At 50.8% G+C, this 26,832-nt stretch overlaps 2 protein-coding genes across 2 annotated transcripts in view; one reads left to right on the top strand and one right to left on the bottom strand.

Annotated features, from left to right (window-relative positions):
- The window catches only part of FANCI (FA complementation group I), a 23,419-nt gene extending 7,381 nt beyond the window's left edge, over positions 1 to 16,038 (top strand). Inside the window, exons 14-37 of the mRNA XM_036389592.2 lie at positions 141 to 271; positions 930 to 1,000; positions 1,872 to 1,986; positions 2,373 to 2,495; positions 3,584 to 3,652; positions 4,700 to 4,801; positions 5,625 to 5,813; positions 5,908 to 6,029; positions 6,400 to 6,564; positions 6,812 to 6,991; positions 8,263 to 8,426; positions 8,826 to 8,902; positions 9,341 to 9,457; positions 10,158 to 10,209; positions 10,762 to 10,889; positions 11,012 to 11,080; positions 11,206 to 11,293; positions 11,599 to 11,783; positions 12,410 to 12,466; positions 12,550 to 12,609; positions 13,317 to 13,403; positions 14,482 to 14,577; positions 15,094 to 15,219; positions 15,952 to 16,038. Coding sequence (XP_036245485.1) covers positions 141 to 271; positions 930 to 1,000; positions 1,872 to 1,986; positions 2,373 to 2,495; positions 3,584 to 3,652; positions 4,700 to 4,801; positions 5,625 to 5,813; positions 5,908 to 6,029; positions 6,400 to 6,564; positions 6,812 to 6,991; positions 8,263 to 8,426; positions 8,826 to 8,902; positions 9,341 to 9,457; positions 10,158 to 10,209; positions 10,762 to 10,889; positions 11,012 to 11,080; positions 11,206 to 11,293; positions 11,599 to 11,783; positions 12,410 to 12,466; positions 12,550 to 12,609; positions 13,317 to 13,403; positions 14,482 to 14,577; positions 15,094 to 15,219; positions 15,952 to 16,017 — 2,639 coding nt within the window. The 3' untranslated portion in view covers positions 16,018 to 16,038. The remainder of the gene's footprint in view (positions 1 to 140; positions 272 to 929; positions 1,001 to 1,871; positions 1,987 to 2,372; positions 2,496 to 3,583; positions 3,653 to 4,699; positions 4,802 to 5,624; positions 5,814 to 5,907; positions 6,030 to 6,399; positions 6,565 to 6,811; positions 6,992 to 8,262; positions 8,427 to 8,825; positions 8,903 to 9,340; positions 9,458 to 10,157; positions 10,210 to 10,761; positions 10,890 to 11,011; positions 11,081 to 11,205; positions 11,294 to 11,598; positions 11,784 to 12,409; positions 12,467 to 12,549; positions 12,610 to 13,316; positions 13,404 to 14,481; positions 14,578 to 15,093; positions 15,220 to 15,951) is intronic.
- POLG (DNA polymerase gamma, catalytic subunit) lies at positions 15,639 to 26,832 on the bottom strand. Its single transcript, XM_036389594.1, has 23 exons — positions 26,757 to 26,832; positions 25,671 to 26,286; positions 25,189 to 25,384; positions 24,626 to 24,793; positions 24,238 to 24,384; positions 23,733 to 23,812; positions 23,367 to 23,549; positions 23,085 to 23,251; positions 22,758 to 22,881; positions 22,458 to 22,682; positions 22,206 to 22,326; positions 21,950 to 22,021; positions 21,732 to 21,851; positions 21,391 to 21,551; positions 21,236 to 21,289; positions 21,032 to 21,149; positions 20,142 to 20,277; positions 19,808 to 20,054; positions 19,612 to 19,734; positions 19,147 to 19,318; positions 18,684 to 18,892; positions 17,507 to 17,664; positions 15,639 to 16,429 (listed from the first exon to the last, which is right to left on the bottom strand). The coding sequence occupies exons 2-23, from the start codon at positions 26,249 to 26,251 to the stop codon at positions 16,368 to 16,370; spliced, it is 3,624 nt and encodes a 1,207-aa protein (XP_036245487.1). The 5' UTR covers positions 26,252 to 26,286; positions 26,757 to 26,832; the 3' UTR covers positions 15,639 to 16,367.

Genomic DNA, 26,832 nt, shown 5'->3' with positions numbered 1-26,832 from the left:
CAGACTCGGTTTGTCAGTGACCTCTCTGTGTCATGGAAGGTCTTTGATTAGTCTGTAATTGTTAGCTCTACAGACATCTTCTGCTGAGGCTTTTCTGGCCCCTTGGCATCAGCTGTTCTTTTTGTCCTTTTATTTTTCAGACTTGCTGTCCAATATTGTTGTGTCTGCTCCTCTTGTGCTTCAGACTTCATCCTCCAAAGTCACAGAGACCTTTGACAATTTGTCCTTTTTGCCCATTGACACAGTGCAAGGGCTTCTCCGGGCAGTACAGGTAAAACTTTGCATTTCTCCATGGGTCTCCTTGCTACTTCAGTTCCAGTGACAGCTCTGGGCCACAATTACATGCATGATCTGATAACCCTCCTCATGAAATAAGCCTTCATTCTCTGCTGTGGGTTGTTTGGTGTAGCATGGAACTGTTCTTCAAGCATGGATTTGCATGTGCCCTCTAGCAAAAAGCATATGGTGTGGTCTGGCACAGTACCAAAACTGCTCTGTGCTGACCTTTCATCTGGAAGATGCCCAGATGCTGCACCCTGTAGAAAACTAAGTCCACAGTGTTTAGCTGAACAGCTGTAGCTGTCACATTGATTTTTCTCCTTCCAAGCTCCATGTCAGCGTTCCTCTTTGCCTGGGCTGAGATACTGCCCTGGTGTTTTAGCTTTCATCTGTTTTGTCCAACCTGGGGATATTTTCTTAAGTTATTTTCCTAAGCCCTTGCACTGTGTCCTCACTGACCTGCTAAGGTGTCTCACTGCCACAGCTCTATGGGTTTTCTTGTCTATTTTAAAATGTTTTGGTCTTCCTACTGTACTGATGACAGTACTGGAAATTCAGGGCCAGATGGGCCTGAGGAAGATGAGCTCATATGCCCCAAGGGCTTGGCATGCCTTAGTGCTTTTCTCTCCAAAGGTTATTTTCCTTTCCAGCCTCTGCTCAAAGTCAGCATGTCAGTGAGGGACTCCCTGATACTTGTTCTCCAAAAAGCTATCTTTTCCAGGTAAGCTGGGGAGAGGATTCTTTGAAAAAATTTCTACAACTCGTTTATGGTTTTGGAGCAGAAGTATTTTTTATTTTGGGCTGTCTTCTTTCAGTGTTCTTCCCATAACTGGATAGTGACATCTCCTGTCCCTTTAGCCTGGAATTGTGGTACAGTCACAGCTCCACTGAATGGTAACAAAAATCCCAGCCCCCATCTGAATGAATGGGATTTGCAAGTTCAGAAAGCTGTTGGGAACTCCAAATACATAGGCAAAATTAAAACCAATTCCACAGCTAAATACATCCAGGGAGGGTCTGGAAGGAGCCACTGATCAAAATGCTGAGCTGCCATGTTCCCTCTGATCTCTTACAAGGTGTTGTCTTGGTCAGGCTTGGAGCAAACCCTCCTGCTGTGGTAGACTGGATTTTGTGGGCCAGTGGCTGCATGGTTATGAATATAGAATTCAAAATTTAGGATTATTTTTCAAAGCAAGGGACTTGGTCTTGAGAAAGACTTGGTGTTTCTGTGAATAAAGCAAAACACCAGGTTTTTATTAGGAATTTTCCAACTCTGAGGTCTGTGACACTCTCCCAGCTTTCAAAGGATATTTAATACTTAGGTCTTGGCCTGGGCTTTTCCTGAGTGTGAGCATTGTAAGACAGAAAGGAGATTGAATATTGTGAGAATGTAGAGCAGGGGACTTCCAGCAAACTGCCCAGCTCTTGACTGTTTGGGACTGTACTGCCCTTTTGGGAAATATAGTTGTACAGGGCCCAGTCACTCTGTATTTGTGGCCTTTTTTTCATTGCTGAGTTGATATTTTATGTGCTTCTGAGCTTCTTGCCTCCACATTTCCTTACATAACCCTCTTTCCTGTCCCAATTCCCAGGCAGCTCGATGCTCGTAAAGCTGCAGTTGCTGGCTTTTTGCTCCTGCTAAGAAATTTTAAGGTTCTGGGCAGCCTGTCCTCTTCCCAGTGCAGCCAGGCCATTGGTGCCACTCAGGTAAGTGCTGTTCTGCAGTCCCATGTGAGACAGGCTGGTGTCTAATATCCACTGTTTGAAACAACTCAAAAGGGAAGTGTTCCCCCAGAATGGAAATACAGCTTTAGTAAGGATTAGTCCTGGAAATCCAGCAAGGATTTCCTTCCTGTAAGGAAAGCTTTAGGAAGTGCAATGTGCAAAGAGAAGCTGGCCTAGAGATGTTGCTTCTCAGAGCCACTGTCACAGCACCAGTGCTCTGGGGAGCATTCCCACTGCTCCATGACAGTGATGAGGAGCCTGGCAGCACAAGGACTATCTCAGTGATTGTTCAGCGGCCAGACCCTTATCACCTTGCTCCTGTGTTGCAATATTGTAACCAGTATAACGTGACTAATGTTCCTTCTCAGGTCCAGGCAGATGTTCATGCCTGCTATAATTCTGCAGCTAATGAGGCCTTCTGCCTAGAAATCCTGGGCAGCCTGAGGCGATGTTTGAGCCAGCAAGCAGACGTTCGACTCATGTTATATGAGGTAAACATGGTTTCTTCTGTCTCTTAAACAGCCACAAGCTCTTCTGTGGTCTGATTCTTCTCTAGCCTCAGGTAAATAACAGCCATGTTACTGTGAAAAACAGCCTTTCAGCTCAGTTTTGTTCTTCATGGGACATGTGTAACATGTTTTCACTCCTTCTGTTGCTGTTTTTTTGACCGTTATGCACCCAAAGACACGTTGATGTATCTTCTTCAGCTCATGCATTGTTTAAGAGCAAAAATATGTCAAAGTCTGTCTTGCTGTGGTAGGGCCTAGGGAATGGGAAGGATGTTTGATGCCCTGTGAGGAGGAGTGGTATAACAGGCACTGGGCAGATGTGGAGCTGTTGAGAGTTAATTATGGGCTCCAAAGAACCCTGTCTGGAGAGTATGGAGAAACTTCCTTAGAGACTGCATCAGGGATCTGTCTTTTCTCCTCTTCCTTTCCAAGTTTCTGTAAAAACTTGGCTGTCCTTAGGTCTGTTGTGATAGGCCTGTTATAAAGGGCCATTTTTGGGTGCATATCTTAGGCTGTGTTATAACCATGGGATACCACCTTGAGGAAAAAAACCCTGTACCACTCAGAGAGGTTTTGTTTCCTTCTTATCTTGGGTTGGATTGACCTTTGATGAGCTGCAAGTTCTGGGTGTATTCGTCACTGTTGCTAGAAAACTTGTGCTTGCTTTATCCATCCACTGAGTTTTCTCAGTCTGCAGGATCTGTTGCCTCCTACAGTTTCCCCACGGGCTTGTTTTGCCTTTGAAGCAGGGTTTCACAGTTTGAAGTTGGATCTTGTGCTTGTGTTAAATAGCAGTGAAAGTCACTCTGGGCTTGATGCCACCGCTGCTAGGGAGATACAGCTTGTGAGAGGGCCCCTGTGAGGAAATTCATACTTTTTCTGATTCATACCTTCTTTCTGTGGTGCCTTTGCTTTGCCAGGTATGGAGTTTTACACTGAGCACCTTGTTACTTCCTCATGGTTCCTTGCGGTGCCAGAGTGTCGTTGCAGTCTGATGATGCCAACTTCTTATGCCTGTGGTTCATTTTCTCTGCTGTGTCAGCCAACTTGTCCTTCCTTCCTGTCTCCAGGGTTTTTATGATGTCCTTCGCAGGAACTCCCAGCTGGCCAGCTCTATAATGGAAACACTTTTGTCCCAGGTAAAGTCCTGCTCCATGGTGGGGCTGCAGAATTCTGCACTTCCACCAGTATGGCAAACAATTAAATATTGGGAAAGTTGTTTTCCCTCACACTGGAAGCATGTTTGGGTGCTGTGACACTTCCCTAAGGAGGCGTTCAAACCCCTGCTACACTGTGAGAGCAGACTGGGTCAACACCTGGAGACAAATTCATTTCCTGCCATAGGGTGGAAGAGGAAGGATCTCTTGGAGCTCTTTCCAACCCTTCAGTTCTTAGGTGCTGTGGAAAATGTGAGCCCAGAGAAGTTCTTTGTGCTCTCCCTGTTCCTTAGCAGTGCACAGCAGTTACCCTCCCATAGTTCCCCAAGGATATGTGCTGACACAGTAATTATTGTTGCTGTCTTCCCATTGGGAGAATACCCAAGTCCATGTAGGATCTGGGAGGATTAACTCATCCCCCAGCAGTGTTGCTCATGGCAACAAGACAATCACATTTCCTCAATCCATTGGACAGGCTGTGCTTTCTTTGAGACAAGTAATTTTCTTCCCTTTAATCATCCAAAGAGTTCATGCTGACTAATTCCAGCTTTCCCATGACTGTATAGGGTCTGGTAAAGAACATGAACAGAGCCAAGACAGCTTTTGGGTAACAGAGGGCACTTAATAGTAAGTTGGTGTAAAGGTGTAAAATTTTATAGCATCGTTATGTATCTATAACTTTCAATGGCAGCAGCAGCTATTGATCCTCACTGTTTAAAGGAGGGGTAACACTGCAGGTGGGGTGCAAGTGATGTCACTTGTTGAGGCAACACAACAGCAAGTGGTCAGCTAATCTTGTTTTAGGGCACTGATGTGTCCTGGCTGAGCTACAGGAGCAACTCAAGAAGGGATTTTAATCACCAGTAGAGCAGATGACATGGCTCATGTACTTGTACAGTCCCCTTATCACAGTGCCAGGTTTTGCTCTCTAGAATGGGGTACAAAGATGATTGTGCTCTGTTTTCAAACATCCTAAGAGGCTCAGTTACCAAGTAACTGGTTATTTTTATTTCTTGTTTTCTGTGACAGATAAAGCAATATTACCTGCCCCAGCCAGACCTCCTGCCTCCACTCAAACTGGAGGGATGTATTATGGCTCAGGGAGATCAAATCTTTCTGCAAGAACCACTGGTAAGAGCTATATTGTTTGGCCACAGCTGCAAGCTCATCTGTTACTAGCATTTTAGTTGTCCTACATGAGCTGAATACCTTGTGCCTCTTCAGCCTCTTCTAGCCTGGAGCAATTCTTTTAATAGCAACAGAGCTGGGCATCTCACCCCTGCCTCAGGCTATTTATTTGAGCTCCCCAAGCATAGTGGTGGTGGGGACCTGTGTGAAAAATGCTCTAGGAATAGTGTTCTTCTGTTATCCTCCACTGAGTTCACCCTATGGGGTTTTTTCCCTCCTTTAACTTAATTCCACATAAAATAGTTGTGCAGTGTGTGTGTGTCTGTGTGTGTAGGAGGGGGAAGAATTTGTCCTTTGGTTTTGCTCCTTTGAAATTGTTGGAGATGAAACCCCAATGATTTGTTGAATTTCCAAAGGAACAAATTCAAATTAATCATTTTGTTTTCCCCTAAGGAAGCTTGTGTGCAGTAGCACACCCAGGAAGGGCACAGACACTTCAGCTAGAGTGAGAATCCCTTTGGAAATTCCCTTCCCATCTCCTTCAGTACCTCAGGTGGCTGGGTGGAGGGAGCAGTGGGAGTTAAGTCTTTACATCCCATCTAGAAAAGCTCAGGCACAGAGCACTGTCTGAAGCTGGAACTGAGCAGCTTTGTGTGACATTACTGATCCCCTCAATTTGGGAATCAGGCATATCCTCAAGACTGAAGGCAGTTACAAAGACAGCCACAGCTCTGTACATCCCACCAGAACAGTCTGGCCCCTGTCCACTGCTGCCAGTGACCTCCAGCTCAGAGGCTGAGTGTGACTGTGTGGCTGCTTCCTCCAGGCCCACCTGCTCTGCTGCATCCAGCACTGCCTTGCCTGGTACAAGAGCACTGTGCGTCTGTGCCAAGGAGCTGAAGATGACGAGGAGGAGGAGGAGGAGGAGGGTGTGGGATTTCAGCAAAACTTTGAAGAGATGTTAGAATCTGTCACACGACGAATGATCAAGAGCGAGTTGGAAGACTTTGAACTGGTAAATCAGATTTTCAGTTTGACTCAGTGGGAGAAGATGCTGAGTTCTTGTCAGTTTTTAAAAAGATTTTTCACTTGTTTCCTTTACCTCTCAGGATAAATCAGCAGATTTTTCGCTGTCTTCTGGTGTCGGTGTGAAAAACAACATCTATGCCATTCAGGTGATGGGAATTTGTGAGGTTCTGATTGAGTACAATTTCAACATTGGGAATTTCAGGTAAAACATTAAATCTTACCCTCTAGCACTAGCTGTGCTATTATTTGCCCAGCTCTTTGGAGTACAGCGTCATTGGTAGTGCCAACACAGAATCAGTGATCTGAGCATGAGTGCCTTGTGGCACAGCCATTCACAGAGCCTTGGGGAATGTTTTCCTATGGAATGTCATGTGTTGTGGGAGATGGGATCTGACATTTTGTAGAAGAGCAGCTTGAGGAGGATTGGGTGAGGTATACCCTGTTAGGGAGATGTAACAGGTTTCATCATTTAGGCAGTGTCACTGTGTAATTTGGCAGCTGAAGCTTCAAATGGGAAAATCCAAGAATGCATTTTCTCCATTAATACTTTCTACAATACTATTTTATTGCAGTAAGAACAAGTTTGAGGATGTCCTAGGCCTGTTTACATGTTACAACAAACTCTCTGAAATCCTGAAGGAGAAAGCTGGAAAGAACAAATCTGCCTTGAGCAACAAAACTGCACGGAGCTTTCTGTCCATGAGTTTTGTATCTACTCTGCTCACAGCTCTGTTCAGGTGAGAAGGTGTCCAGTCCTCTGTGGAGCAGAGCATTGATTCAAACCATGTGTTAGTGTGCTTGAAAAGGCTGGTGCAGCTCTTACCCTCTAAATGTTCACTACAAGCTACCAAAACAACAGGTCTTTTCCACCCTCAGTTCAGCCAGAGCTTTTATTTGCAAATGCATATTAAATTTTGGATCTCATAGGCCATTCCTGAGCTTCCTGTGTGCATCCCCAGTTCTCTGACAGTTCTGGTCCTGCAGGGACAATGCCCAGAGCCACGAGGAGAGCCTGGCTGTGCTGCGCTCCAGCACGGAGTTCCTGCGCTACGCCGTCAGCGTCGCTCTGCAGAAGGTGCAGCAGCTGGAGGAGACGGGACAGACGGACGGACCAGACGGACAGAATCCAGAGAAGATGTTCCAGAACCTCTGCAAAATCACGCAGTGAGTCAGCGTGGCACGTGGAGACATCAGCAATGCGTTTTCTGGGATTTTTGATTCTCATTCTTCTTTGAAAGGAGAATGCAGTCCATAGCTGTTCCATACTGTTGCTGTTGCTGGGTTGGGTCAGTGCCTTTCTGTGCTTCTGAGAAATCAAGTGGAGGCACTGCAGTTTCTGTGCCACAGTGAGTGATACAGCTTTAATAACTTGGCCTGGAAGAACCAAATGCCATCAAACATTGTCAGCCTCTTTCTGACTTCTTGTTCATCACTCTTTGTCACAGAGAAGGTAAGATGATTACAGGCTGGATTCTTGAGGCCTCTGGAATGCAGCAAAGTTAAAATTCACTTCAAGCTACAGAACAAAACAGATGTGTGAGGGACACAAGCTTTAGAAATCATTTGTTTAGGACTTCTGCAAGATGCTTGAAGACATTCATGCATCTAATCCTTTGGAAATCCAAGAATGTGAACCATGTAAATGTCTTTTGGAATCTAGGTCATATCTGCATGGGGTCTTTTCAGAGCCCAGTCAGCAGAGAGCACAAAATGCAAATTACCCCTGCCATGCATAATGCCGGTTTTGTGTCTCACCCCAAATAATAGAGGCTATTTTTGTTGCAGTCATTAGGACTACATGTGAGCTACATGTTTTCCGTGATTGGACATTGAAACAGAATAAGATCATCTGTGCAGGCAACAGAACTAATGAGAAGAAAGGAGAGGGAACAAAAAAGGGAAGAAGTGGGGTTAGGGAAGCAGGAAAATTATGTTTGCCTACAAATAGAAAAGTCTTCTTTGGGCCAAACAATTTTGCTTTCCTCACAGGTCTTTACTTTGCTTTGCCTGCCTTTACCTTTCTGATTTTATTTATAGAGAGCCCTGTAATGAATTCTGACATTTCACAGAACCAAACTGCCACGAGTAAAGCTCTTTTTGTCACTGGTGGATTTGACACTAGTGGTCAGGGTAGTCTGAGAAAAAGGGAAAGCAGGGTGGAAGAAATGAGTGTGAAAAGATGGACTTGAAATGGGATTGGAAGGTCCCTTGGCACCTGGAAAGAATTAAATTATTTAGCTCTGCTGGAAGAATGCAGTAGCTGTTTTGCTGACATTGAAATAAAATCTTCTTAAAAAAGATTTCTTCCCCACCATTTTCTGTAGGTAAAAGACCTTCCAGTTTAGTTATATTAAAAATGGGATCCTAAGAGTAGATCTAGTTCTTGCCCTGTGCAGCCAGCTTTACTGGAGTTAATCTCATCTCCCATCCCACAGGGTTCTGCTTTGGAGGTACACTTCAATTCCTACCGTTGTTGAGGAATCAGGGAAGAAGAAAGGCAAAAGCATTTCACTTCTGTGCTTGGAAGGTTTGCTGCGGATCTTCAACACGGTGCAGCAGCTGTACTCTGCCAAGATCCCCCAGTTCCTGCAGGCCCTGGGTAGGCACATGGTACCATTCTGCTCTGGTTTCTACCCTCCAGCTTCCAGCCCATGTGTGGGCAGGTCCCTTTATCCATAACTAGGGAGAGATGGGTCTGGTTCTTGTTTCTCAGCAACAAGATGGGCTTAGTAGCATAGGTTTTCACACCAGAGACAGGTTCTAGAGATATATTTTACCTGCCTTTATAGAGCTCTCAGTCTGTCAGCAGAGGATAGCTGGGGTCTGACACAGCATTCATCTATTTGAAGTTTGCCTTTAACATGTTTTTCAGCTCACCGTGGTTCTGCAGTCTGTATTCCTCCTCTAGCTGTGAGCAGTCTTTCCCACTTTTGGAAATAAATCCTATATTCTGCTCTTGGCATTTAGCTTTTTTTCTGCACCTTTCTGTCTCTGCCAGATATTACTGATGGTGACGCAGAAGAAGCGGATATTAATGTCACAGAGAAAGCTGCCTTCCAGATCCGACAGTTTCAGGTGAGTACCACTGTGTGCTGCAAGTGTTCCAAAGCATTTGGGATTCTGGCAGGAAACACTGCTAGCTCTCTGTTGCCTGACCACAGGGTTGAGTATGTGATAGCAACTGTGGCACTGATTCACTAGCAGTTCAGAGAAGTTTCTGATCCCTGAGGAAAGCTTCTTTAGGGTGGGTGGATGTGCATGTGTGTTTACAGAACTCTAGGTTCTTCAGTGCAGCATAAACTTACCTGAGTATTCTAAAAGTCACACTGACCATCTGCAGGCTGTGTGTAAGCACTCCTATCAAAAATCAGCACTTGTTCTTGAGAAGAGTCCTGTTTTTGTACTCTTTGTCATTCTCCTTGCTGCTGATCCCTTTATCTGCTTGCAGCTTCTGGTTATTTGCTTATGCAACACATATTCACACTCAGGGAGTGTTTTCCTTCCCCTAACCAGAGGTCCCTGGTGAACCAGCTCAGCAGTGCTGAAGATGACTTCAATGCCAAGGAAACACAGTCACTCATCACTGTTCTCTCCACACTGTCCAAACTGCTGGACCCAGCCTCACAGCAGGTACTCCTCAGCCTTCACATGGTGGCTGGGTGTCATAGCCATGGGTGTGGGAAGGAGATTATCAGATGGGGTTGGCATCTGTAGGCTCTGGCATGTGTGCCCTGCTCCTCCTAGACACCACACCAGGTCAAAGGGACAGTTCTGTTACACTGTGAAGGGCTCTCCTGTCACACACCTGCAAGGACACTTCAGAGGAAGTTGTCTTGCCACCCCATTCCTGCACATTCTGATCCTGCCTTTGGGCACCTGAATGATTTGTTTGGCTGAGCAGGGACTCCTAACATAGCCTAGGTGTGGTGTGGCCTCCACATGGGAGTAGAGGCAAAAAAGGCCAGCAGACTTGTGTCCAGTCCAAACTGGCTGAGTGCCTAGTTCCTTCCATGCAAGGAGTCATTTTCTAAAGTGCCCCAATTTTACAAGCTAGGAACTGCACTAACTGTGCCAGAAGTCTGGAGTCATCATTTACCTTAAATTAAATGGAGCTGTTACTCTGTCCAAGGGGATGTATAGCCATTACCCTGTCCTGGGTCTCACTTTTTGACTTGTTAGTAGGCTAAGTGTCCCTTGTGGAACTTGACAGAGCACAGCTGGGTTCCCTACTCATCTTCCTCTGCTATGATTCATTGTCTTGGATTTTTATTACTGGTAGTAGTTTTGTATTCTGTTTCAAAGTCATGGTATCTTTTCTCCTCTTAAATAGTTCCTTCAGTTCCTGACTTGGACAGTCAAAGTTTGCAAAGAAAATGCCCTTGGTAAGTAAGCTTTGAGGAACATGTTTAGATGTGATGTGTCAGGTCTGACATTAGACCCTTACATGGTCTGTCCTGGTTTTACCTCTTTGTCAAGATACATTCAGGTCCCATTCTGTGGCAGATTGCCACAACATTGTGATATAAGTACAAGTTTTACAGAGGGAGCTCCATCTCTAAAACTATTAGTATTTCTGAAGGAAAGGAAGCCACTCATATACTTGACTTTTCTGCCTTGTTATTTAGGCCCAAATTGGGATTTATACTCTGGAAAGACAGTACTCTTGCCAGGGTTTGTATTGCACTTCCTCAGTGCTTTTGGTCACCATTTTCCTATGACCCAAGAGCTCCAATGGGCCATAGCTCCCCTTGCACTATTACAAGGGATGCCTGATGTTTTAAACTTCGCTTTTGTAGCTGGGGTATTTTGATAGGATTTTCACCTACTGCTGAATCCATACTGAATCTGAGACTTTCCCTCACTGGATGTCTGATGTTCCTAAGTAGCTAGGCAAGCTCTGCACCTGGCACTGTGTCACTTTCTCTTCCCCACAGAGGATATTTCTTGCTGCAAGGGTTTGCTGTCTCTGCTCTTCAGTGTCCACGTTCTCTACAAGAGCCCTGTAGGTCTCCTGCGGGAGCTTGCACAAGACATCCACGCCTGCCTGGGAGATATAGATCAGGTATGATGCAGGAGCAGCTGAGCTCTTCCTCATAGTGCTGTCAGAATTGACTGCATCTCTGGTGCAAACTGTGTGACAGCAATTAAAGTCTAACCAGAATTTGTTTCCTCTCCTCTGCCCAGGACATAGAAGTGGAGGGTCGGTGCCATTTTGCCGTAGTGAATGCCAAGACTGCAGCCCCCACTGTCTGTGTGAGTCAGAACAGCATGTGTGTGACACCTGCAGAGTCCAAGGCTACTGTGCTTGGAGCAGCTTGCAGGTTCCTGTTGTGCCAAACTCCTCCAAAAATCTGTTTTGTTATTGGTTTCTGTCTCAGCTGCTGGTTCTGGGTCAGGTGGACAAGGTCCTTGAAGAGGTGGATTGGCTTATCAAGAAACTCACCAGTCTGGGGTCAGACACATCAGGTAATGAAAGTGGTCCAGTTCTTACTGTTACATCTTTGTGAAAAAACAGGTAAAGACAGAGAGCAAAAAGATAATTGAGGATTTTGAGATAGCATCATCTGAGGTCAGGTTAAACTCTCCCTTGAGCTGGTTCCACATGAACAAAATAAGATAAGGGTGTTGTCATAAAATCTCTCAGTGATTATTTCCCCCTTGCCCCACTGGGGCTTTATGCATCAGACACAAAGATGGTCTTTTGTGCCTCCCACCTGCACAACTGGATTCATTAGATATATATTCACCAGATATTCATCTCTTTCTTCTAGAAGACCCCTCTCAGGCATCAAACCAAACTCAGGCTCTGGAGAAAGGTGTAATTCTGCAGCTGGGAACTCTTCTGACAGTCTATCATGAGCTGGTGCAGACTGCACTCCCAGCAGGGAGCTGTGTGGACACACTGCTGCGAAGCCTCAGCAAGACATACGCAATTCTCACCTCCCTCATCAAACACGTGAGTGTCCTCTGCTGACTGTGGGCTGCCCCTGAGCTAAAAACCTTCTCCCCATCTGCTGCAGCAAGCTCACAGTGACCCCTGGCAGCAGCTATGCTCAGGACTGGCCTGTTGATCTCTTGAAGGAGTTGAGCCCTTGTTCTGCTGGCTTTCATGCCCTCAATTTCGTGCCCTTTATGAGCAGTGATAGTTGTACCAGTGGAGATAAAAGGAAAGCTTCTCTCCAGCTGGATTTGGCTTTGCATGGAGTTGCTGTTTCCAGTGTGTACTGTGGGTTCCTCTGCACAACTGTGTGCACAATGAAGGGCACTCACAGTGTTCTCACAGTGCTCACCAGCCCTGCCCTTGCCAGTCATTCCCATTCCCTGAAGCAGGACCTGGGGGAACTGGGCCATGAAACTCCACAGGCCTGTGGAGCTCCTTTGAGACCAGTGGTGACTGCCCCAGAGCTCTCCTCTCACAGCTCTGGAATGCAGACATGGCATTTGGGGTGTAACAAACCACTGGGGAGGATATCTGTGCAAATCCTGCCCTCCCCACTGTGCCATTGTGTGAGCTGCTTCGAGCTCCAGCTGGACACAGGGTGGGCACAGCACACCTAGAAGAAACTCCTGTTTTCCTTGCAGTATATCCAGGCTTGCCGCAGCAGCTCCAATACCATCCCAGGAAGACTGGAAAAGCTGGTGAGTGTGAGCAAATTTCTGGGGAAATGGCTCATTGCCTTGAGTTAGGAGTAACAGCAGCCTCTCTGTCTGCTCCTTTGCAGGTGAAGCTCTCAGGCTCCCATCTGACCCCACAGTGTTACTCATTCATTACTTACGTACAGGTGAGGCCTAAATTAACTGGCAGAATCACAGGCAGTCTGTCTGATGCTGAGTGGTGTATCAGCTTCAGTACACAGGCACTCTTGGGGATTATTAATCTTCTTGACATGACCTGAGTTTCTCACAGTTCAAGCTTTACTTTGTCAAATATAGCATAAGACATTTCAGCACCATTGGGACTGAACATGCTGATTTCTGCTTGAGCAGGGAAGGAGCTGGGCTTTAGCTGTTTTTTTTTTTCCCCTCTGTTCATGTGGGGTTTTTTGGATGAGATTAATACTGCTGTTAACCACAATGGCAAATAAAGGTCAACAACACTGCAGTCATCACAGTGTGAAGTAATGTGGGTGCCAAAGACTGCAGTGCTGAGCTGGGATTTATCTGCCTGGAGAGGACCTGGGTACTTATGTGAGGACCACAGGAATTTTACAACATACTGGGGAAGGTGTCATGGTGTGCAGAGCTATCACTGCTGGAGATTCTCATGCATGCATATCTGACTGTATAAATTACAAAATTAGTTTCTTTCTTGATTTTTTTGGGTTTTTTTTTTTGAGATCATACCTAATTCTACCCTTATATTGCTACCTTTCTGTTATCTAGCTGGTAATGCTGTAAGCTGGCTAGAGCAAGGACTTCTGGCCTTTCTTGGCTGGCCTTTCTTCCCTGCTTACCCTCTAATGACACATCTTTTGGCATTCTCCTTCAGAACATCCACAGTGAGAGCTTAAGCTTTGTAGAAGAGAAGAAAAAGAAGAAGAAAGAGGATGAAGCTGCTGCAGTCTCCACAGTAATGGTAAGACTGACTCACTCCATGAGAACCTAGGCAGGATCATATACCTCGAGGTTTGTGGTAGCTGGTGGCTTCTTACAGATCACCAGACAATTTGTCATTTGGGCTTTAAGTAAAAACAAAATTTATTATACTGTAATTTCAGGGAAAAGTCTAAAAAAGCACAACCAAACAAAATACAACCAAAACAAAAACCTCAATAAAAAAAGCCATCTTCACTAAATGGAGCTTAAAATCCTATGGACATGAAAGAAAGGTCAATCTGGATAGTCTGCCTTGTCTGGTATTTTCACCATTTGGGGGTGAGCTATGAAATTAGAGATAATTGGGGTAAGCTATGGGGTAAGCTATGAAATTAGAGATATGGACTAATTTCTTGGAACCGATGTTGCATCCTCTTTAAGTGTTTCTTAATTTTATCAGCACATTTAAAGATGAAGGAAGGCATGGATTCCACTAAAGTAAAGCAGTTGAAAATGACTGGATTATTTGTTTGGGAGCAAGTGAGCAGGCTGGCAGGTTCCTGGTCCTTGATGTCCTTTGTTTGTGCTCCCAGACAGCATTTCCTCCGTCTCGACAGCTGTCCCAGACATTCCTGTGATGTTAAGGGTTTAAAAAAGCCACAAGTATGATCTTCCTAGCATTTCCCTGAGTGTATGGAAATGGGCTGAAATGCTGCATGTCCTTCACCACGCTGTCACCATGGGGAACAAACACCAGTGCTGGTGAATAAGCAGGACAACAATGTGGTGAAACGTCAGGGTGCTCCTTGCTTGGATGGCTCATGCTTGTGGTGCCTTAGGAAGCTGGAGCAGAGGAGCTGCTGACAGGGATGTCAGGGCTGTGGACTGCAGGCAGAGCACAAAACAATGCACAGGAGAGCCTCAGTGCAGAACCATCCTGGGAGTCAATTTAAAGCTAGTGACAAAGCTGGCAAAGCTTGCTGGGTGGGGCAGGACTGGTACAGAGCAAGGCTAATGAAGACTCTTTTCTAAACTGGGAATGTTCTGGTCTTCATTTCACACTACAGTGCCATTGTGCCCTTCCAAATCTGACCCATCTCATTCCTCTCACATTTCAGGCCAAGGTTCTTCGGGAGACCAAGCCAATCCCAAACCTGATTTTTGCAATTGAGCAGTATGAGAAGTTCCTTATCCATCTCTCCAAGAAGTCAAAGGTAACGTAAAGCAGAGGGATCTTCTGTCAGCTGAACCTAGTGGAACAGTGGGATCAATGGCATGGTGGAGGGCTGTTGTTAAAGTCTCTATTAATGCTCAGATTAGGAAGTTGTAGGGATCTTTCAGCCCTTGCCCTTGCTCCTGGCCCAATACTGCTGAACTGTTGCCACATTGATACCAGCCCATGCCAACATCAGTCCACATCTGTGGTTCCTGGTGGAGTAGAACCTCATGCCAGCTTTCCTCACTCTCCCCCAGTCTGTGTCATGAAATGTACCACAAGGTCCTACATGAGAGTGAGAGTAGCTGGCAATCACTTGGCTTTTAGGAAAATGTAAATGGGCCCCTGGACTGCATGGGGGCAGGTGCTTTTTCACCCTCTTTGTGCTTCAATCCTGCATTATTACTGCAATGGACTCTGTCCCAGTGCTGTTCAAAGGACTAGGCAGGGTAAGAAGCTAAAGAGGCTCATGGCTGAATGTTTCCCCTGCCTGGCTTCCCCTGGGTTGCTGCAGGTGAACCTGATGCAGTACATGAAGCTGAGCACCTCCCGGGATTTCCGCATCAACGCCTCCGTGCTGGACAGCGCCCTGCAGGAGCGGAACTCCGAGGATGCTGAGAACGAGCCACACAACGACCAGGTCAGCATTCATTTAGCTGCTTTTACTGATAGCTTTCCTCCTCTTTAGAAGCCAGCTGTATTTGTGAGTTGTGCAGAACAGCTTGTCTTTCCTGGGTTAGCTCTCACTTTAATACTAAGCTGATAGGAAGGAGAGAACAGCTTCTCTCAGAACACCCCCTACTCCCCAGCCCTCTGCCTCTAGCAGCCTTTATTTTCATGCACCAGCTCTGTTCCCTGGTCTTGGGGAAGTGAAACTGTTGGCCAGGATCAGACCTTTGCAGCACGATGCAAAGTGGTTTTGTATGCAAGTTTTTGTAGATAAAGACCTGTCAGGGCAAATTCTGCAAGGCATCATTCTCCTCAGACCCATCTCTCCTACATAGTGCTGGTGAAGGCAGTGCAACATGCTGGCTAATTAAAATAAACAGTTTACTCTGCTGATTGTCCAGATTTTTATTGGTGCTTCTGTCCATATTTTCCTGAGTGTTTAACAAGCCAAAACCCAGGACAGCATCCCTGTCCTGTGCCACTGGTAGCCTGTGGTCTAACTTCCAGCATGAACTGGGTAGGGGGTGACCCATGGGGAAAGTCTCAGTGGCTGACAGGAATCCCATATTCAGGTCATTTTGTTAGTGAGAAAAAAAGAGCTAAATCCTGTTCTGCACAGCTTCTTGCTCTAGGTAACCATTCCTTAGACTGTTCACACAAAAACAATCACACTCTACTGCTGCTCTCTCCCTCCCCTCTCCAGAGCAGCACAGCGGAGCAGACAGATGAGAACCAGGAACCCAAAAAGAAGAGACAGAGAAAAAAATAAACTGGAGTTGCTGCCACTGCCTCCTCTCACAGTGCTCATTCCATGGTGGATGCTCCTTGGTCTCAGAGGCTGCAGATATGGAGATGATGGTTTATTGCTTCTCTTGTCAGATACTTCTGCTTTCTTCTTTGTGTCCATGGGAGCGACTCTGGCCCCTGTCACAGGTTTCACAGCTGGCTGCTGCCATCAGAAGTGCCTCTGCTATTTGATTCTTCCCCAGGAATATCCCTTACAGCAAAATGGAAAGGGAGCAGCTGGGATCAGTCAGTCCCTGCCAAAAGATCTGCTTCTGAAAGGACAGGGAGGCTTTGGCACACAGTCTGGACAATTGTCCTGGCCCTCTGGTGTCGTCACTGCTTCTCCAGCGAACCTTTGGTTATTTCAATTATCTGATATATATCCAGTGCTTCCCCTGGAAGACAAGGGGACAGTCAGTTCCCTGCAGTACACTCAGACTGTGCAATGCAAGAGAGTGATGGCTGGGATCTGTTTTAGTTCAGAGCATCGAGCACAGAACGCCCTAAATTTATTCAAGCTTGTGTTTTGGGTGGTGAGAATGCAGAAACCAGCACCAGTAGGGAGCTGGGAACATGAGCTGTTGTGCCTTGGAGTTGAAGCTGCTGTGTGCATCTCCTGAGCAGCAAGAGGCCACAGCTTCCTCTGCCCAGGCTGGTTTTGCTGTTATGTTTTTGCTGACCCTGATTGTGATGCACTCGTTTAATTTGCCTTGTTCTTGGTGAAAAGTGCCCATTTTGCCTACAGAGCACAAATCCTGTTTCTGAAAGCACCCTTTGCCTGTAAGAGTCCTAATAAAGGTTATTTAAGGGCAGGGCATCTGATGCGTGCAGTGACTGAAATAACAAATTTGAGGGCAGGTTCTTCCCTTATGTGGGGAAGAGCTGCTGCACAGTGAGGAGGAGCTGCTTTCCCAGCCACGAGTTAAATGTTTGCTTGCAGCAATTGGAGGGTTACACTGAGTGCAGACAGGGATGACTTGAGGCCTTGGGACTGCTGAGGAAGCACCAAGCAATGCCAGAACAGTGCTTGGCTAAGGGAGAGCAGGGAAGGAGAGAAAGGAATGAAAGATTTTGGGTATGCAGGGCAAAATTGACAAAACAAGGTTGCTGAGGTGCTTCCTTTCAGAGAACAATAAATTAAATTTGGTTTGTGTTAAAAGTGCACAGGAGGGCTCCTCCAAGGGGAACAAAGCAAACAAAGTGGGGGAGAACAGAGCCAGGCCTGGCTCATCACTCACAAATATTTGGAAAGCAGCAGCACGAACACTTGAGGACTGAGGAAGAAGGGGCAGCCCTGTAGGTCAGAGGATGTGCCAGGAACCAAGGGGCTCATGAGGTGCCTCAGGTGAGCAGAGCCCTCAGGGAATGACTACTCAGGCCAAGTGCTCTGCTTAAGCTGGGAAGGCTCATGCAGAGGAGATTCCAGGGGGCAGCTTGCAGGTGGAGAGGAGATTCCAGGGGACACTGCTCACCTTGAGGGATGCCATACTTCTCCATCCCCATGGGATTTGATGGTGTCACACAGTTCATGGTCACCTCTTTCCTTAAGCACTGGTCAATATCCACTGCACTGAAGAAAGCCACTGACTGTGGCAGGTCCTGGAGGCCCAGTTTGTAGGCAAACATGCACCTGGAGAGCAAGAAAGCCATCAGCCACATTTACCAAACACTGGCCAGCCACCCCTCCCAGGGTATTATCACTCAGCAGGTGGGGGACAAGGTGCTTTCTAAGCCCTGGACAGCAGGAGGGCCAAGAATTGCTATAGTGAGCATGGGAGGAACACTAATGGCGCCTCCTTGGAAGAAATGGAGCCTCCTCAAGAAAAGGGAAGAATCTAGCCCCTCACTGCTGGCTAATCCTCCCTGGCAGGCAGAGCAGATGCAGGATTTTCCCAGCAGGAAGCCCTGTGCTCGCAGGAGCCAGCACAAAGGCAGGAACGTCAGGGTGCCTGCCCTGCTGTGGCTGCAGAAAGGCTGTTTGTGTCATTCCTGCCTCCACACAGGAGAAACAGCTCACCTTGGCCAGCTCCTGTGTAACCAAACACCCCACGGTGCTGGGAGGGGGATTTGGCAAAGCTGGCTGGGACAGAGCTGGATCAATGGGAGCCCTTGGAGGTCAGGAGCTTCCTAGGCTGAGCTTAGCTCTGTGTGAGGCAGGGAAGCAGCAGGAACACCGCATGCTGTGGGAGGGGGGACAGCACTGGCGCTCACAGCAGAGATGAGCCATGCCCCTTGCTGTCCCCTGAAGGCAGCAGGGGATGAGGGACAGGACAGTTTCAGGCTCCCAGCTCCTCCACCAAGCCCAAAGGCTGCTGCCATGTAACAGCTGCAGACCCAAAGGGAGCACGAAGTGATGCACTTGCATCCCAGCAGAGTCAGTGAGTGGCCCCATCCCTGCAGGGCCAAAAGCTGATGATAAAAAAACCCTTTTATCAGCACATTATCCCTGGAAATCAAAGCTGAGGTCCATTTATAGCATGAAGGAACTGCAGCCTCCAGTGCAGCTAACTTGCCCTGAGCAGAAGAAAACTGCTCTGCACCAGCTTGCTGCAGGCAAAGCCAACCCCAGCCCCTGGGGCTTGCCTGTCCGACTCTGGAGTCACAGCTGCTGCTGCTGCCCAGGAGACAGCAGGGCCCATCCCAGCTCACCTTGTGAGGAGGTTGGTGATCTGCAGGGCCAGGGCAGCCCGGTAGCGATCCTGGTGCTGGACCAGGTACCGCACCTCGTCGTGGATGCTGATGCAGAAGCGCCCGTTGATGTCAAACTCCTCAAACAGCCACTTCATGGCAACCAGCATGAGGTGCAGGTAGTCCACAGCTGAGCTCTGCACCACCCAGTTCACCCTGCTGGTCACAAACTGGTGAAAGGAAAGAGATGGACACTAAGAGAGTACTGCAGTCAAGGGCATGGTACCTGTACATGGGAGAAATCTGTTAAACTCAGGGTGGTTGGGTTTTCTGGGTGGCATGGAGATAAAGGCACAATGGGTTTCCCAAATGGCACAAGAGCCTAGTGGGCCTCCAGGAATCTAAGAGGGGCTGAACATCAGGTTCCCATTTCAGAATATATAAGCAAAGCCAAAATCTCAGCATCCCAGAGCTGCATCCTTACCTCCCCCTTGACCATGGCAGGCTCCAGGGCCCTGCTGATGTGACAGCCCAGCACGGGGGTCTGTGGGGAGGGGGATAAGGCAATGCTTTCCAGCTTGTTGAACATCTCAGACTCAGTGCCTCCAGCCCACACTCTTTGCTCCACCACATTCCACTTCTTCTCCCACCGGGACCTGTGGGGCAGAAGGGAGGTTTGCTGGAAGAGCGGGAGCGGGCTGCAGGTCCCCATTTGAGACCCTCAAACACTCCCTCCTGGTTTGGGGCAGCAGGACTAGACCCTGCTAACCGTTCACTGGGAAAGTGGGTGAGGCTGACGGCCCCCAAATCAAACCTCCTTGGCCCTGGAGGAGCAGGAAGGGCAGACCAGGACTATCCAGCCCCATCTCTCCTCTCTGCCTATCAGGCTGGAGCCCTCTCCCCCTCACATCCCGAAGCCACAGAGCCGTGCAGTGTCAGACCATCTCACCCTTTCATGGCTTCTCTCTGGAGCCGCTGGACATCCTGGGCCGACACCGATCCATCCTCGGCCCTGTCCACAGCCAGCTCCAGCTTCGTCAGCAGCCACTCCCCCTCCTCAGAGAGATGAAACCTGCAGGGGAGAGCGAGTAACGCAGCTCCTCTGGCTGGAACACCGCCCCCAGCCCTGCCCAGGCTGCACCCACCTGCGGATGCCCTTGGTGACGGCGTACATCTGCTGGGCCTTGTCCCGCGCCTGCTGCGGCGTGAGCCGGTGGTTGAACTGCATCAGCAGCCGCTCGGCGAAGGGCTGCCCTGCCCCGTAGATGCGCCCGTAGTTGAAGACCTTGGCGTGCTCCCGGCTGATGCCCACGGTGGCGGCCGTCTTGCTGTGCAGGTCCGTGCCGTTGCTCTTCTTGCCCTGCAGGGTCATCCAGCCGAAGGCCGTGCAGCCTGCGGGAGGGGAGCAGGGGCTGGATGCCCAGCGGGATCGGGATGAGGATCAGGGATCGCCCCCTGCCCGGCAAAGCCCCGGCTCACCGTGCATGCCAGCGAACTGCGCCTCGCCCAGCACCGCCGCGATCCACAGCTCCTGGGAATCCACGTCTGCTCCCACCAGCGAGTAGCCAGGCGGCACCTGCACCATGGCCTTCAGCTCACTGCCCACCCTGTCGGCCTGCAGGACACGATGGCTGGGTCAGCACATCCCTCTCCTGGCACAGGAGCAGCCTTCCCACAGCCACAGCGTGCTGGCACAGCACTCCCTGTGCCCCTGTGTTGTCATCCTATTGCAGGGTTTCCATACTGTTGTCTCCTTATCACAAAAGTTTCATACTTTCTTGGTGTTTCTCGTGGGCAGCTCCTCAGAGCACTGATTCTTTCTCTTCACAAAGCAGCCAACTGACTCCAGTTCCCCTCTCAACCAGCCAACCCACTCTTTTAGAGCACTCTTCTTCTCATTGGTTACAGCTGTGGCCTGTTAAAGTCAGCCCTGTTCCTAATCTTTGATAATTGGCCCAGCTGCAGCTCCTTAGGGGTAAGATTACTTTCTACACTGTCTTTATTTTCTTATATTCTATCCCCCTACACCGCTAAGTTTTGCTCTCAATGTCAAACTGAGTTTAACTCATGTGGACATCACCCATGCTCCAGCAGAGAAGAAAGGGAGCTTGAGAAAAGACAGAAATTGGTATTGGTATATGCTGGTGTTTTCTTCCCCTTTCACCACATCCTGAAGCTCCAGAGCCCCTGCTGACTCCTTCCTTTCTCCCACATGAAAGCACATCAGCAAGAGGACCCCAGCTCTGACCCTGCTACCCCAAATCCCAGCATCCATATCCAACCCCTATTCCAAGCCAAGCACCTGCCATCAGTCCAAAACACAGAGGGAGCCCCCAAACACCCCTGCAAGGATCCAAGCGTGGCCATACCCGGGCGTTGCTGGCTGTCAGCCAGGTGGGTTCCACGGCCCGGCGGGTGACAGTGCCTGCAGTCACCACCTGCGGCAGGATGGCCCCATAACTCTCCTCCTCGTTGTAGTCAGGATGCCTGGGACAGAGGCAAGGATGAGCATCACCCTGCAAGGGCCCTCCTGGTGCAGGGTAAAGGGAACAGTCTGGATTTGGGTACTGTACCTGGTCACCACACGAGGCAGCTCCCCCTTCTTCAGCCACACCACCATCTGGGAACTGAGGGGACACGTGGCAGGTGAGATGCTGAGCCCCTGTGCATCCACACAAACACCCCTGCCTCTACCCCCAGAGGTGTGACCATGAAAGCAGCTGCTCACCTGATCCTCTTGTGAGCATTCCTCCAAAATGAGATCATTTTGTTAATCTCGAGGGCTCTTGTCCCGTGGGTGCGGCCCACAGCAGCCCGCAGGGTGCCGTCCTCCATCTGGGGCAGGAAATCCTTGGCAAAAGGGCTTCCCACGTTGTTATCATTCCCATCCTTTAGCAGCAAAAGAGGTGTCAGGGCTCGGCAAGCCTCCACTCCACATCAGCAAAGCTCTGTGCATCCTCCTGTCCCAGCTACAGAGATGGATTTCCCCCACCTAATCCCATGGGATGAGAGCATGTGGGTCCCAGCATCACTGTGGGCATAGGAAGAGCCCCAGGAGCCCCAACTTGCCTTGTGAGGCAGCTTGAAGAACCAGCACCCAGGGATGTTGACATCGTTGTAGGGACCATTGCCATGGTGGAACGAGGGCTTGCTCTTCCTCTCTGTGCACCTCAGCTCTTCCATCTCCTCCTGAGACCAGCAAAGTGAGGCAATGCCAGGAACAGGAGGGGGAAATCAAGGAAAGAGAGACCAATCCACCACCCCATTCCACAGGAAATTCCCCTTACCAGCACCAGGCTCTGGTCTGCTTTGTTCATTTTCTCCTCTGGATCCACCTCAATCCGGCTCAGCTCCTCCATCTGCAGCAGAGAGGGACCATGGGGGAGCCAGATCAAACACCAATCCTCCAGCAACCCTTACTAAAGGGAATTTCTTGCTTGCAGCCCCTGGGGCTGCACACAGGGCTGGTTACTGCATGCACACAGGAGGAAGCACAGCCCCACACCTCCCTCCCACCAGGGAACCCTCCATCCCTTCCTTCACCTTCTGCCAGATCGTGCTGCTGTCCATCCCCAGCAGCTCGTCCTCCACAGCTGCCTCCAGCCCCGGGGGCTGCTCCTTGCCCTTCTCCAGGCAGTGCTGCCTGTACAGGTTCTCAATCACCCTAGCAGAGGAGAGGGCAGGGCTGATGCACCCACAAAGGCTCTGGGGCAGCACCTGGGCAGAGGGCCAGGGAGCTCCCAAATACCCCTTTGGGGCAGCTCCCAGCCCAGCACCCCATCCCATCCCTCTCACCTGTGTGGGCAGGAGGGGCCATCAGCCTCTCCAGGGGCAGCTGGCAAATTGTCCTGCCGTCCTGGCACCAGGTATCCCCAGCCATGCTTCTCTGAGTAGTGCAGGGGGAATCCATCCCAGGCCAGGCGCATCAGCTTTGGGGTCACCCTCATCTGCAGGCTGATGAGGCTGGGCCCAGGCACCCAGCCCTCCTCCTCCAGCCGTGGGCACAGCTTGCGGTACCAGCTGGGCATGGGGAGCAGCAGGGTGGGTCAGAAAGTGCAGGGACAGCCCTGGGGACACACAGGGTGCCCAACTCACCCCGGGTGGCCTGGCAGGTGCTGGAGTCTCTTGGGTTGCAGCGTGACCGTCTCCTTCAGGCGCTCCAGACAGAGCTGGCTCGCAGAGACCTTCAGCTCCTCTTCCTCACTGGGGGGACCAGGGTCTGGTGGGGCAAGGAGAACTGGCTTGCAAAGGGCCCTCTGTGCCACCCTTCTGGGGACAGGGACACCAAACCATCCCCCACCATATGCAGCAGCATGGGACATAGGCCAGCAATGATTCACCCTGCAGCACCAGCAAACCTTGTCCACCCCTGGGAAGGCAGCCCTGGAGCATCCCTCATCCCCAGGGATCCCCTGTGCTCACCCTCCTGCCACTCCTGGGCTGACTCTTCTGCTTCCATTGCTGCTGGGGAAACTGGGCTGCTCCCATCCTGACCTTTCTTCTTCTTCTTCTTCTTCTCTGGATTCTTCTTTTGCTTAAACTCCTGCGTGTCCCACTCGAGATCCCAGAGCCAAGGGTCATCCTTGTACCTGATGACACACCATTGTCACACCACAGCTTTGCTCCTGTCCCTCACAGCCACCCACAGCCCCCCAAGGACCAGCTGGTGCCTGAGCTCCTTCCTGCAGCCCCAGCCCAGGGTACCTGTGCTCGTGCAGCAGCTGGCAGGCATCATTGGCCAGGTTCATCAGGGACTTCTTCATCTCCTTCTGCAGCTCCTCATAAATACCCTGAGCATCATCCAGGTACCTGTTCCAATTCCCATTGACTGGCAGGTAGGACACTCCCATCTCCAGCATCCCTGCAAACGTGACAGGGTGGGGGCACCTGGACCCCAAAGCAGCAAGGAATTAGAAATCTGCCAGAGGGGACAGGCCCTGGAAGCACCAGGCTACAACAGACATGAATGTGTTTTCATCTAGAGCTTCCCTCGATGCTCTTCTCCTCCCCACTGCCCACCAAGCCCACAGCCCCCTTGGCCACCACCAGCCAGAACCTGGCAGCTCTCACCTCTCCATAAACAGTGGCAGCTGCTCTTGAAACACCTCATGGGTGGCCTGGACATCACGGGCACAGTATGACACCAGGTCCTGGGGAGGGACAGCAGCAGGTGAGAGCAGGCAAAGCAGCCACCCCTGTGCCAGCACAGGGCAAGGCATTGGGGCTGCAGGAGCACAGAGCAGGTCACAGCCCCACGCACACCCAGTGCTGCAAGCGAGGGCAGCAAAATGGAAACTACCCCAGCATGGAAACTACCCCACAAAATGGAAACTACCCCACAAAATGGAAACTACCCCAGCAAAATGGAAGCTACTCCACAAATGGAAACTACCCCAGCAAAATGGAAACTACCTCAGCATGGAAACTATCCCAGCGTGAAAACTATGCCAGCAAAATGGAAACTACTCCACAAAATGGAAACTACCCCAGCAAAATGGAAACTACGTCAGCAGCCACTACCACCCTGCTCCCCTCTCCAGCTCCTGCTGCCTGTCAGTAGGATGGCCTCCTGCACCTGGAAGTTGCTCCTGATGTCAGCCATGGTGCCCTTGACAAAGAGCTCCCGTGCCTCCTTCTCCAGGGGCTCCCCCCCGACGTAGAGCGCGTGCACGTCCGCCAGGTTGTTGATGCTGCCCACGTGCACCCAGTCCCACGAGGTGACCTGTGACAACAGGGGGGTCACACACTGTGGGAGGACAACCAGCTGCAGCCAAGATCAGGAGGAGGAAAGGATGCCTCTGCTCCAGCTTCAACCAAGGCCACCTTATCTGACACGCGCTGGGAGAGCTTCACTCAGTGGAGCTGCTCCACTCTGCCAGAACAGCAGCAAACAGCCCTGGCACAGGAGCCCACTGTCCCCTGCCACCCACAGCACTGCCAGCAGCTCAGCTCCCCTCACTCACCACCGGCCCCTCGGCCTTGCTGCGTGTTTTCTTCATGTGCTCCTTGACCTGCTGCAGCCCCCTCCTCTTGCCGTGCTTGGCAGCCATCCAGAGGCTGCGCTGGAAGCCCGTCAGCCCCGAGATGGCCATGTGCATGCTCATGGTGTCCAGGAAGCGCATCTTAGAGCCCTGGGATAAACACAGGGGGAGAAAAGAGAGGGCTGGGGATATGCTGGAGGAGCTGCAAGTCCTCTGCTCAAGCTGGTTTTGTTAAGGGAAGCTTTGCCTCCCACACTCCCCTTTTGAGAGCCAAAAGCATCCCCAGTGCAGGCTGTCAGCTGCTCAAAGGCTCCTGCCACATCCCCAGCTGGCACCCTGCAGCCTCCAGCAGCCCTAAAGGGTGCAAGAATATCTTCCTCTAAAGAGATCCAGCCTCAAACCTGCTCTGGAGGACAAAGTGAGCACAAACCTGGGGTACCTGTGCAGAACAGCATCTGCCAAAATAACCCTCAAGAGCCAACGCAAATGATTATCTGGGTAAGAAATTGCAGCTGCCAGAACAAAGCCAAGGCTCGGTGGATTACCTGGATAAGATACTGCTCCTTGATGAACGCCCGGTCGAAGGCCACGTTGTGTCCCACCACCACTCTCTCCGTCCAGTCCTGTTTGCTGGTACAGCTGGCACCTGCTGGGCTCTCCATGGGAATGAGGTCAGCCAGGGTGAGGTGGCTGGACCAGGAGTAACGCTGCTCCAGGAGCCGCCTGCTGCACCACGAGTACCTGCGGGGGACAGGTGGCACCTGTGACTGTCACAGAGCAGCCACAGTGCCACGGGGGCTGACAGGACCCCACCTGTGCCAGGGAGGTGACAACCCCAGGGATTGCTGCTCTAGCTAAGCAGGACACACACCCCACATCCCAGAGCCACTGGGGCTTTGTTGTGCCTTCCCTGCCAGCCAGCATGGACTGCAGGAAGAGGCTCCGCTCAGGACCATCCCCATCCCCTCAACACCGTCCCCCCCAGCCCTGCTGTAGCCCCAGCACCGCTCCTGGCCCCGCATCTCACCAGGCGTGCGGGGACACCGCCACGGCCAGCGTGGGGCAGTGGCCCTCGGCCACGCACACCTCCACATCCAGCACCAGCGCCCGCTCCTCGGGGAACTCCACGGGCTCCGCCTGCCCCTGGGGGCCGTAGCGGGTCCAGCCCAGGCGCCAGGCCCAGCGCTCGGGCAGCGGGGGCAGCTGGCAACGCAGCAGCTCCTCGGCCGCCTCCAGGTAGGGCAGGCTCTGCTTCTGCGCCAGCAGGCGAAAGTGCTCGTCGATGTCGCGGCCGTACATGCGGGGCAGGCGCAGCTCCACGTCGGGCAGCGTGGAGGTCTCCTTGCCCCACAGCCCGTGCTGCTGCAGGTGCTGCACGCTGCGCTGCACCTCCTCCGCCGAGTAGCGCACCCGGGCGCCGCGGAAGATCTGCTCGTGGAGGCTCCTGGACAGCATCTGGATGTTGAGGGGGTTCATGCGCCGCTGGCCCGTGGACGGCTCCTGGCCGGGCTCCTCTGGCAGCGGGCGGCTGGCCGAGGAGCTGGACGGGCAGCGCCGGGGCTGGGGGCTGCAGCCCCTCACCGAGCGCATCCAGGACACGCGCCTCATCCTCCCCCTGTGCGCCCCAGCACGGGCAGCTGGAGCTGCACAGGGGGAAAGGCAAAGGGTGAGCTCAGCACTGATCACTGCCATGCACACACTGTCCTGTACAGTCATGCACTCCTCTGTACAGCTGTGGTCCCATATAGCCCTGCCCCATACAGACTTCCCCCATACAGCTGTGCCCCCATAGAGCTGTGTTCCCATACAGACATTTTCTCTCATTTAGCTGTGTTCACATAGAGCCATGTCCCCCATATAGCTGTGCCCCCATACAGCCTTCCCCCATATAGCTGTGTCCCTATACAGGTGTTTCCCCCCATCCAGCGGTGCCCCCCCTACAGCTGTTTTCCCCATACAGATGTTTTTCCCCATCCAGCCGTGCCCCCGTACAAATGTTCGCTCATACCGGTATTTCCCCCCATATAGCTGTTTTCCCCCATACGGCCGTGCCCCCATCCAGCTGTCTCCCCCCCATCCAGCTGTTTCCCCCCAAATTCCCCCCTGTTCCCACCTGCTTCCCGCAAGCGCCGCCGGGGCCTGGGCCGGCGGGCAGATCCAAACCGGGACGCTCGGGGGAGCTTCCGGCC

The sequence above is a fragment of the Molothrus ater genome, chromosome 13 (assembly GCF_012460135.2).
Source record: "Molothrus ater isolate BHLD 08-10-18 breed brown headed cowbird chromosome 13, BPBGC_Mater_1.1, whole genome shotgun sequence".
Taxonomy (NCBI): domain Eukaryota; kingdom Metazoa; phylum Chordata; class Aves; order Passeriformes; family Icteridae; genus Molothrus; species Molothrus ater.
Note: the sequence above shows the minus strand (reverse complement) of the source record. Positions and strands in the feature narration are given on the sequence as shown.